Source organism: Balaenoptera ricei, chromosome 20 (genome assembly GCF_028023285.1).
Source record: "Balaenoptera ricei isolate mBalRic1 chromosome 20, mBalRic1.hap2, whole genome shotgun sequence".
In the NCBI taxonomy this organism is placed as follows: Eukaryota; Metazoa; Chordata; class Mammalia; order Artiodactyla; family Balaenopteridae; genus Balaenoptera; species Balaenoptera ricei.
In genome coordinates, this window is record NC_082658.1 from 50,097,310 (window position 1) to 50,109,600 (window position 12,291).

A 12,291-nucleotide genomic window follows, 5' to 3' on the forward strand; every position below is an offset into this window, starting at 1 on the left:
ATATACCATATTGACTTTTTTTATTGTGGTAAAACATACATAACATAAAATTTAACATTTTAACCATTTTAGGTGTACAGTTCCTAGTATTAAGTATATTCACATTGTTGTGCAACCATCCATTTCCAGACCTTTTTCATCATCCCAAACTGAAACTCCCTTCCCATTAAACACTAACTCCCCACCCCTCCTGCCCCAGCTGCTGGCAGCGACCATTCTCCTTTCTATCGCTATGAATATGACTGCTCGAGGGACCTCCTATAAGTGGAATCATACAATATCTGTCCATCTGTGTCTGGCTTATTTCACTTAGCATGCTTTCAGGGTTTATTCATCTTGTAGTATGTTTCAGAATTTCCTTCCTTTTTAAGGCTGAACAGTATTCCATCATACATATTACCACATTATGACCATATTGACTTTTTTAAAAATAAATTTATTTATTTTTTAAATAACGTGATTTTTTTTTTTTTAACATCTACATTTCTTTCTATTTATTTATTTATTTATTTATTTATTTATTTTTGGCTGCATTGGGTCTTCGTTGCTGCGCGCGGGCTTTCTCTAGTTGCGGCGAGCAGGGGCTACTCTTCGTTGCGGTGCGTGGGCGTCTCATTGCGGTGGCTTCTCTTTGTTGCGGAGCACGGGCTCTAGGCGCGCGGGCTTCAGCAGCTGTGGCAAGTTGTGGCACGCGGACTCAGTAGTTGTGGCGCACGAGCTTAGTTGCTCTGCGGCATGTGGGATCTTCCCATACCAGGGCTCAAACCCATGTCCCCTGCATTGGCAGGCAGATTCTTAACCACTGCGCCACGAGGGAAGTCCCTAAAGACCTTTTTGAATCTCTTAACTACCCAACTGCTCGCTTTTCTCTGTCTCATTAAGCTCTGGCCCATCTTGATTTTTATGAGGCCATCCTTCCCACTGAGAGCTTGAAACCTCTTCTATCACCCATTCAAAAGGGTCCTCCCTTTGTGCCACACAGAGCAAAGAGACAGGCACAGCCATGCTCCACAGGGGTTTACAAGCATTGGCAGGGTCACCAAGGTCCTGGAGATGGGGAGACCGAGCCAGCTCATGAAAGAAATGAATCAGTTAATGAAAAACAAAATTGCCATAAACATCACACTTAATGGTCAAATATAGAAAGATTTTCTCTTGACATTAGGAACAAGACAAGTATGTCTGCTGTCACCATTTCTATCCCACATTGCCCTTGAAGTCCTAGCCAGAACAATAAGACAAAAAATAAAAGAAAGTTTTAAAGAAATAAAAAGTACACAGATTAGAATGGAAGAAACAAAACTGTCATTTTTCACATTTCACAGAGAATGTGATTGTGAATGACAATATCCAAAAGAATCTACGGACAAACTATTAGAATATAAATTTAGTAGGGGTGTGGGATATAAGGTCAGTATTTAAATTATTTTTAATATTTGCATATAACAGCAACAAACAATTTAAAATGAAAAATTTTTAATGAAACCATATACAGTAGCATTAGGAGACATTAAATAGCTAGGAATAAGTTTATTAAAAAATGTGCTAGTCTTCTACACAGAAAATGATACAATATTAAGAGACATTAAAGAAGACCTTTAAAATGTCAGGAAAGCTCATATTCATGTATTAAAGGACTCAATATTTTTAAAATGTCAATTCTTCCAAAATTAATCTCTAGATACAGTAAAATCCCAGTAGGGGTGGGTGGATGTGGGTGTGAAAGGAAATTGATAAGTTGATTCTAAAAGTTGGATGGAAGTGCAGAGACCAAGAATAGCTAAAATAACTCTAAAGAAAGAGCACAGAGTTGGAGGATTTAAACCTCAGGATACCAAGACTTATTTTAATGCTGAATTAATTAAGCACACAGGGACAAATGGGCCAACAGAACAGAATCAAGTTCAGAAATAGACCCACACATACATAGACACTTGATTTATGACAAGAACGGCACTAATTCAGTTGGGAAGGGATGGTCTTCTCAGTAAACAGTGCTGGGTAATTGAATATCCCTGTGGAAAAAAAATTAATCTTGACCTTAACCACACACCATATAGGAAAGTCAGTTCCAGCAAGGACGTGGAGAAATTAGAACCCTCATACACTGGAAATGGAAAATGCTGCAGCCGTTTTGGGAAACAATTTGGCATTTTCTCAAAATGTTAAACATAGAGTTCCCATGTAACCCAGCAATTCCACTCCTAGATAGAAACCCAAAAGAATTGGAAAAGTATGTTCACGCAAACACTTGTGCAGCATTATTCAAAGCAGCGTTATTCATAATAGCCAAAAAGTAGAAACAACTCAAATGCCCATCAGTTGATGAATGGATAAAGAAAATGGTTTAATCTTACAAGGGAATATTATTCAGCTCTAAATAGAAGTGAAATACTTACACATGCTACAACATAGATGAACCTTGAGAACATTATGCTAAGTGAAAGAAGCCACAGACAAAAGGTCACATAACGTATGATTCCATTTATATGGAATGTCCAGAACAGGCAAATCCACAAGACAGAAAGTAGACTAATGGTTGGCAAGGGGTGGAGGAGAGGAGGAAAAGAGATGTGATCACTAATGGGTATGGAATTTATTTGTGGCATGTTGAGATGTCTGGAACTGAATGGTACACTTTTAAAAGGTGAATTTTATGGTATATTGTATCTCAGTTTTTAAAAAATCAATTCCAGGTGGATTATAGCTCTGAAAGTGAAAGATAAGACAACAAAACTTCTGGAAGCTAATAAGAGAATATTTTTATGACCGTAGGTTAGGCAAAGATTCCTTAACAAAACATTAAAAGTACCAATCATAAAAGAAGAGATTATTTGGAGTACTTAAAATTAAGGACTTCTTTTTCTCAAAAGACAAGCCAGAGTAGCAGATGATATTTGCAATATATGTAACAAAGTACTCATATTCTAAGTATATACTTTTAAAAATCTCTCAACATATCACTTATATGTGGAATCTTAAAAGGAAAAAAAAAAAAAAACCAATTTCATAGAAACAGGGAATAGAATGTTAGTTGCCAGGGGCTGGGGGAAGGGGGAAATGGGGAGATGTAGGTCAAAGGGTACACACTTTCAGTTCTAAGATGAATAAGTTCTAAGGACCTAATGTACAGCATGGTGACTGTAATTAATAATATGGTATGATATACTTGAAATTTACTGAGAGTAGATCTTAAGCATTCTTACCACATACACAAAAGGAGAGTTAATTATCTTGATCTTGGTTATCATTGCACAATATATATGTATATCAAATAATCGCCTTGTACACTTTAAGTATATGCAGTTAAAGTATATTTGTCAATTATTCCTCAATAAAGTTGAAAAAATTACTTAAAAAAAAAACCTCAACAAATCAATTAGAAAAAGATGATCAATCAGTAGAAAAATGACAAAAGATTTGAATAGGCACTTCAGAAAGAAGCTCACCAAAAAAGCCAAAAAGCATATTAATCATCCAGGGAAATGTAAATTAAAGTCACAATGATATTAGAATGGCTAAAATTAAAAAGGTCAACGATACCAAGTGTTGGTGAGGATGTGAAGCAACTGGAACTTTCATGCATTGCTGGTAGGAATGGAAATCGGCACAACCAAATTGGAAAATTATCTGGCAGTCTGTACTAAAGCTAAACATATGCTTACTCCTTGAACCGGCAATTCTGCATAGATGCCACCCCAGAGAAATAAGGGCGTATGGCCACCAAAGGCATATACAAGAATGTTCATAGCACATTAATGAGCAGTAGACCAATCCTGAGTGACAGAGGGCAGAAGAGTGGTCATCTTTATTAGGAAGGAAGAGAGAGCGTTGACTGGAAGAGAACCTGAGGGAGCCTTCTGGGATGCAAGAAATGTCCCATATCTTTTTTTTTTTTTTTAATTTTTTAAAAATTGAAGTATAGGGCTTCCCTGGTGGCGCAGTGGTTAAGAATCCGCCTGCCAATGCAGGGGACATGGGTTCGAGCCCTGGTCTGGGAAGATCCCACATGCTGCGGAGCAACTAAGCCCGTGAGCCACAACTACTGAGCCTGCGTGTCTGGAGCCCGTGCTCTGCAACGGGAGAGGCCACGACGGTGAGAGGCCTGCGCACCGCAATGAAGAGTGGCCTCCGCTCTCCGCAACTGGAGAAAGCCCTCGCACAGAAACGAAGACCCAACACAGCCAAAAATAAATGTAAAATAAATAAATTAATTAAAAAAAAAAATTGAAGTATAGTTGATTTATAATATTGTATCAATTTCTGGTGTACAGCAGAGTGATTCAGTTATATATGTGTATATTCTTTTTCATACTCTTTTCCATTATAGGTTATTACAAGATACTGAATATAGTTCCCTGTGCTATACAGTAGAACTTTATTGTTAATCTATTTTATGTATAGTAGTGTGTATCTGCTAATCCCAAACTCCTAATTTATCCCCCTGCCCTTTCCCCTTTGGTAACCATAAGTTTGTTTTCTGTGTCTGTGAGTCTGTTTCTGTTTTGTAAATAAGTTCATTTGTATCATTTCATTTAGATTCCAAATATAAGTGATATCATATGATATTTGTCTTTCTCTGTCTGACTTACTTCACTTAGTAAGATAATCTCTAGGTCCATCCATGTTGCTGCAAATGGCATTATTTCATTCTTTTTATGGCTGAGTAGTATTCCATTTTGCGTGCGTGCGTGCGTGTGTGCGTGCGTGCGTGCGTGCGTGCGTGTGTGTGTGTGTGTGTTGGGTTGGCCAAAAAGTTCGTTCGGGTTTTTCCGTAACATCTTATATGCCATATATATATATGCCACATCTCTTTATCCATTCTTCTGTCGATGGAGAAATGTCCCATATCTTTAATGAGGCAATAGGTGTATACATATGTAATAGTTTATCAAGCTCTGTAATTGGTCTTTGTGTACTTTACTGTATGAAAGTTACACCTAAATTTTAAAAAAAAGAAAAGAGGAAAGAAACTAGGCACGTCCTCACCTTGGTCCATCCATTCTTCATATTTTGAACTGTCTCTTCTGTGTCACTTCCTTGAAACTTAGCGTTGTATATATGGTCCTTTACCTTCTAGCAGTGGGCCTTTTATCTTGTCTACTCAAGGTTTCCGTCACTATGATAGTCATGATGACCCCCAAGAGTGGTAGGGGCTCTTTAAGAAGTAAACCCCTCAGAGCTTTCCATTACTGGGTGATGACCCTTCCCAGGCATAGCATGCTGGCCAGATCTGCACCCCAGTAGCCCATCAAGAACATGAGCCACACCACCCCAAAATTTATCTCTGAGGCTCAAACAAATTTGGTGGATGGCCACCTCTTGCCCAATGCCTCATGCCTAAGGGGATGAACTTTTAGCTATTTTCAAAGATGAAAGCCAGCAGATTTTCATGATAAATGGGGCCTTTCACCTTCATTGCCCACAGACAGCTGCTAAGCCTATCAGACAAGCTCCCACCTTTTCTGACTACATTACTTCCGGTAAAACCTGAAACGAAGGTTTCCATCTGTACAGCTGTCTGGTGAGGACAAAATTTTATTGTGACTGGCCGGGAATTGAAAAAGTCCTATCTCTCAAAATATGGGAGACACTAGATAGTTATGTCTGGCTCATTCAAAACTCTTCCTGTCACTTAAGACTGTACAATTATTTATGCATATAATATATCTCTGGGAAATAGAAAGTACAGAAAAAACAGGAAGTATCCCCATACAGTTTTAAATAATCACTGATTTTTTTTTTTCCTGCTAGCAAATAATGCCAAGACATGCCTTTGATTTTGACAAGGCTCTGAAATTTTGCTGTATGGAAGATAAAGTTGAACCCTCGCTAGGCCTCAAATAACATAGTGTGGAAAAAAAAGAAGAAGAAAAAGACATAGGTCCAGTTAATAAAAGTATAGAAAATAATGTCAAGAATATCAGCTTCCTGCTCAGCTTAGTCAAATCTTAACATGTTCCCACATTTGCTTTAGATCTTTTTTATATAAAGTAAATCATTACAGTTATGGCTGAAGTCCCCCGTGGACCCTACCCTTCCGCTCACCTCCCTACATGCCCAGAGGTAATCACTATTCTGATTTTGATTTTTATCATTCCCGTATGTGTTTTGATATGTTACATGTGTATCTATTCACAAAAGATATATAATTTTGTTTTACATATTTTTAAACTTTATACAAATGGTACTATACATATCATTTCCCCACTTGCTTTTTTTGCCCAACATAATGTTTTCTGAGATTTATCTATGTTGGTATAGGTTGTTTGTGTTCACTCATTTTAACTTCAATATCATATTCCATTGCATGAATATGCCACCATTTGTTTATCCATTCTACCGTTGATGGGCATTTACATTGTTTCCAGTCTTCTGCTTTTACAAACAGTGGATGCAGGGAATCGGGGTTTTTTTATTTTTTTTTTTTACATGGGCAAGAATTTTTCTAAAGGATATGAGTGCTGTGTTACGGGTTATGCACATCTTCCACTAAGGAAATAGTACTGAGTTTCCCCCAAAGTTCCTCAACCAATTTATACTCTCATCCTAAGTGTGAGTTTCATTGCACCATATGCATGCCAACACTTGGTATTTTTTACCTTTTTACTTTTGCCTTTCTGATGAGTACGAAATGGTACACAATTGTGGTTTTGATTTACTGGATTACTAATAAGGTTAAGTATCATTTCACACACCTTGTGAGTGCTTGAGTTGTGGTTTGTCTGTTTTTGTTTTGTTTTTGTGTGTGTGAGTTGCCTGTTCAGATCTTTGCCACACCGCTGTTATTCTTGCTACTGGGGTTGCTGGTCTTTTTCTTATTGATTTTCGGGAATCTTTATGTGTTCTGAGTATTATCCCTTTGGCAGTATTGCAGACATCCTCTCCCGGTTTGTGTCTTTTTACTTTGTTTATGTGTCTTTTGTTATAGACTTATGTTATTTTAAGGTAGATTTTTCCATCTTTCCTCTGTCTCACATTCTTCTCTTCTCTACAGAAATAATCTGTTTTCTTCTTAATGTTTTTCTTTTTATATCTGGGTTTTTAATCTGCATGGAATTGAGCATACTTGTTTTTTAGAGGCACGTGCTGGGTTCCGTCTGAGGATGAGCAGTGCTCACTTCCAGTGGGGCTCTGGGAACCGCTCTGATACCAGGCGCTTTGTGGGGGTGCCTCTGACAGTCTATACTTATCTGCCTTCTGAATGCTTGGGTGCCTTTCTCTGTGAGCCCATGGCCTTCTCAAAAAACAGACACTAGGAGAGTAAGAATGTTCATCTCTGGAAACCTAGAAAAGTCCAAAATATCCTAGCACTTTCCTGGTCTGCCATGGAATGACCTACAGAGTTTAGGCCTTCGAATAGCAACATTAGTGCATGAAATTACTCTTTCCTTAGTGTAGCTTCCCACTGTTTTTTAAAATTAAGGCTTTATATTTTTTAGAGCAGTTTAAGGTTCACAGCAAAGTCGAGGGGCAGGTACAGAGAGTTCCCGTATACTCCCTGCCCCACAGAAGCATAGCCTCCCGCATCATCAACATCTCCTATCAGGGTGGTACATTTGTTACAATCAACGAACTTGTGTTGACATATCATTATCATTCAAAGTCTATAGTTTACATTACAGTGTTACAGTTTACACTCTAGGTGTTATACAGTCTGTGGCTTTGGACAAATGTATAATGACATGTATCCACCATCATGGTATTATACAGAGTAGTTTCACTGCCCTAAAAAGCCTCTGTGCTCCACCAGTTCATCTTACCCACCACCCCCAACCCCTGGCAACCACTGATCTTTTTCTTCCTCCATAGTTTTGCCTTTGCCAGAACGTCATAGAGTTGGAATCATACAATATGTAGCCTTTTCAGATTGGCCTTTTCACTTAGTCATGTGCATTTAAGTTTCCTTCATATCTTTTTTTGTGTGTGTGGCTGCGTTGGGTCTTCGTTGCTGTACATGGGCTTTCTCTAGTTGCAGCGAGTGGGGGCTACTCTTCATTGCAGTGCATGGGCTTCTAACTGCGGTGGCTTCTTCTCTTGTTGTGGAGCACGGGCTCTAGGCGCGTGGGCTTCAGTAGTTGTGACGCAGGCTCAGTGGTTGTGGCTGGTGGGCTCTGGAGCACAGACTCAGTAGTTGTGGCGCACGGGCTTAGTTGCTCTGCGGCATGTGGGATCTTCCCGGACCAGGGCTCGAACCCATGTTCCCTGCACTGGCAGGCAGATTCCCAACCATTGCACCACCAGGGAAGGCCCTAAGATTCCTTCATATCTTGATAGCTCATTTCTTTTTAGCACTGAGTAACAATCCATTGTCTGGGTGTGCCACAGTTTCTCCATTCAGCTACTGAAGGTTATCTTGTTTGCTTCCAAGTTTTGGCAATTATGAATAAAGCTGTTAAAAACATCCGTGTGCAGGTTTTTGAACATAAGTTTTCAACTCTAGACAAATAACGAGTAGCATGATTGCTAGATTGTATGGTTAGAGTATGTTTAGTTTTAATATAAGAAGCCACCAAACTGTCTTCCAAAGCGTCTGTAACATTGTGCGTTTCCACCAGCAATTCATGAGAGTTCTGTTGCTCTACGTCCTCAGCAGCATTTGGTGTTGTCAGCGTTCCAGATCTCAGCCATTCTGATAGATGTATAGTGGTACCTCGTGGCTGATTTAATTTGCATTTCCCTGATGACAAGGATATGGAGCATCTTTTCAAGTGCTTACTTGTCATCTCTATATCTTCTTTGGTGAGGTCTCTGTTAAGCTCTTGGGCCCATTTTTCAGTTGGGTTGTTTGTTTTCTTACTGTTGAGTTTTTCTTAAAAAGCTTTGTATATTTTAGATGACAGTCCTTTATAAGATGTATCTTTTGCAAATATTTTCTCCCAGTCTGTGGCTTGTTTTCTCATTCCCTTGACATTGTCTTTTGGATGGCAAAAGTTTTTCATTTTATTTTATTTTATTATTATTATTTTTGGTAAATTTATTTTATTTATTTATTTATTTATTTATTTGGCTGTGTTAGGTCTTCGTTGCTGTGTGCAGGCTCTCTCTAGTTGCAGCGAGCAGGGGCTACTCTTCGTTGCGGTGCGCGGGCTTCTCATTGCAGTGGCTTCTCTTGTTGCGGAGCACAGGCTCCAGGCATGTGGGCTCAGTAGTTGTGGCGCACGGCTTAGTTGCTCCGCGGCATGTGGGATCTTCCCGGACCAGGGCTCAAACCCGTGTCCCCTGCATTGGCAGGCGGATTCTTAACCACTGTGCCACCAGGGAAGCCCAAGTTTTTCATTTTAATCAAGTCCAGTTTATCGATTATTTCTTTCACAGATCATATCTTTGGTGTTATATCTAAAAAGTCATCACCATACCCAAGGTCATCTAGGTTTTCTCCTATGTTATCTTCAAGGAGTTTTATAGTTTTTTGTTTTACATTTAGGTCTGTAATCCATTTTGATTTAGTTTTTGTGAAGGGTGTAAGGTCTGTGTCTAGATTCCCTTTTATTTTTATTTTTCGAACATAGATGTCCAGCTGTTCCAGCACCATTTGTTGGAAAGACTGTCTTTGTTCCATTGAATTGCCTTTGCTCCTTTGTGAATGATCAGTTGACTATATTTGTGTGGATTTATTTCTGGGCTTTTTCTTCTCAGTTGATCTATTTATCTATTCTTTCACCAGTACTAAACTATCTTGATTACTGTAGCTTTATTTTATTTTATTTTATTTTATTTATTTATTTAGCTGCACTTGGTCTTAGTTGTGGCACACAGGATCTTCGTTGCCATGTGCGAGATCTTTATTGCAGCATGCAGGATCTTTAGTTGTGGCATGCGGGATCTTTTAGCTGTGGCATGTGGGATCTAGTTCCCTGACCAGGGATCGAACCCAGGCCCCCTGCATTGGGAGTGCGGAGTCTTAACCACTGGACCACCAGGGAAGTCCCTACTGTAGCTTTATTATAAGTCTGGAAGTTGGATAGGATCAGTCCTCCAACTTTGTTCTTCTCCTTTAATATCGCGTTAGCTATTCTGGGTCTTTTGCCTCTCCATATATAAACTTCAGAATCAGTCTGTTTCAATACCTCACCATTTTTTGAGAGCAATATTTCCCTCTGTGTTATCCCAAGTAAAACACTGATGGCTTCTCCAAATTTTTATACCATTGTCAAAATTATAATCACCATGACCATTAAGTTAATAGTGTTTCTCATTAATGAGTTTGTCTTATCGTTAGTTGTTAACTCTCCTGTCCATAGCAAAGTACAGGGAGAATGAGAGAATTCAGGGTGTCATAGGGCCTGAAGGGATACCATTCCACCCCTGCTTGATATAATTATGGAAAGCTTTCTGAGAGGAGCAGGCAGTGGCAGATACAGCAAGCCCTGTCCTGAACATAAGATTGACCATCAGAGTTGCAGTAGCGAGACTGTCACCCTACTGCTACCTTTGTCTGGTTGGTGGGCATGTGATTCCATTCTTCGAAACTGTCTGAACAGGCCAGTGTATATATGCCATTTCTGTGCCTGCAGTTGGTGGGCAATCAGGAAAGTTGATAGCCTTCCAAGTAATTGGCATCCAAGAGAACCAAAAAAAAAAAGAAAGAATGAAAAAGGCAGTTTGTTGCAAAGATACTGATGTTTAAATTTGATTTAATCTCCTACATCCTCACTAGCCAGAGAAATCCAAAATAGAGCAGTACGGAATTACCATTTTTTGCCTGTTGAATAAGCAAAATTTTTATGGCAGTTTTCAGTGCTGATGTGGGTGCAGTCTGCACTATGTAAATAGGTACATTCCATTCAGAAAGCAGTTCAGGATATGTAAGAAGAACCTTCGAAATGTCCTATCCTTTGATCTGTCCCAAAGACTGTCTCCTAAGGAAATGCCACTGATAGACCTAGAATTATATCTGCACAGCTGTTCATCACAGTATTTATTATTTATAATAATAAAAATCTAGAAACAAAGTGTAGGGGAATGGTTAAAAATATTAAAGTTACACACACACACACAGCATAGAGTACTGTATAGCCATTGAAAATCATGATTTTTTTTTTAAAGACTGCCAAGATGGGAAAATAGAATTCAAAAAACATCATGTATTAAGGGGAAAAACCAGGTTGTAAAACTGTCTATACAGTATAACTCTAGCTTGTTATACACACACACAAACTGGTGGGAATGATACCACATTGAACTGTGGCATCTTACTGTTTTTTCCTGGGTCATAGTAATTATAACTCATGTTTTTCCTTTTATATTTGTTCATTTTCCGAATTTTCTCCAATGAGAGCGTATTACATTTAAAATCAGGAAAATGTTATTTATCAGTGTGCGTGCACTAGGTATCGTGTCCCTGTGAAGCGGCTGGTTCTATTCTGCTCTCTTCCCTCAGCTGCTGCTGGACACCCACTCGCTGAAGATGGTCCTGCTCGATCTGCCTTCCATCGGCTCTCAGGTGGTGAGGAAAGCCCCAGCCAGTTACACAAAGATCGTGGTGAAAGGCATGACCCGAGCGGAGATGATCCTCAAGGTGGGGCTTGTGTCTTCCTCAGGGGGTTTCGGTTAAAAGGGCCTGGTTATCTGATTGCTTATTCCAAGGAGTACTGAGTACTAGTCTTTGAAAGCACAGGTTAGGACCTATGCCTATCAGTCCTAAAAGATTGTCCACATTCTTTGGCTGAACCAGACTTTGGCCTCATCAGATATTGTTGAAAGTCAGTGCACTGTTACTGGGGGGTCAGTAATTCTATCTGACGAATGAATTCTTCATCGTAGTGGGATTCTCTTGTAATAAGATTTGACCAAGATTGGAGGTTGGGTGGCATTGTCACTGTGAATCAGCGTCTAAGTCAGGGATCTCTCTGCTTCTCAGCAGGGATTTGTGGCCCAGCTCTCAGTTACTCCGGTCCACGTAAGCCTCTTTGGCGCTCTAAACTCTGCCACTTTAGAGGAACTTTGAACAGATGTTGCATAACTGATTCTAATCAGCAAATGGGTTTTCTAAAGCCCCATTTAATAAAATATACATGGGGTGATGATGCTGAGAATGTCTGAAGCCTTGAGCTCCTGCATATGATTTCCATCTGGACGTGTCAAGGGGAAAGGGGGCCTACTGGGGAGGGGAGAGAAGGCTAGAGAAAAAACGGAACTGCCAGGGGATGCTCTTAGAAGGCCAGGGCCTGCAGGCCCTTCAGGTCTGTCTCCAAACAGAATGACTCAAATAATGGAGGAGTGAAGAGTAGCGGCAGGCCCTGACATGGGTGGGACCAGGTGAGGGGCCCACACAGACCTCAGGCTTTG

General features: G+C 39.6%; 1 protein-coding gene across 3 annotated transcripts in view; it reads left to right on the top strand.

Moving 5' to 3' along the window:
* The window catches only part of VPS53 (VPS53 subunit of GARP complex), a 133,128-nt gene that overhangs the window by 117,395 nt on the left and 3,442 nt on the right, over window positions 1–12,291 (top strand). For all 3 annotated transcript variants that reach the window (XM_059908274.1, XM_059908273.1, XM_059908275.1), the window contains one exon: window positions 11,384–11,521. In XM_059908274.1, coding sequence (XP_059764257.1) covers window positions 11,384–11,521 — 138 coding nt within the window. The remainder of the gene's footprint in view (window positions 1–11,383; window positions 11,522–12,291) is intronic.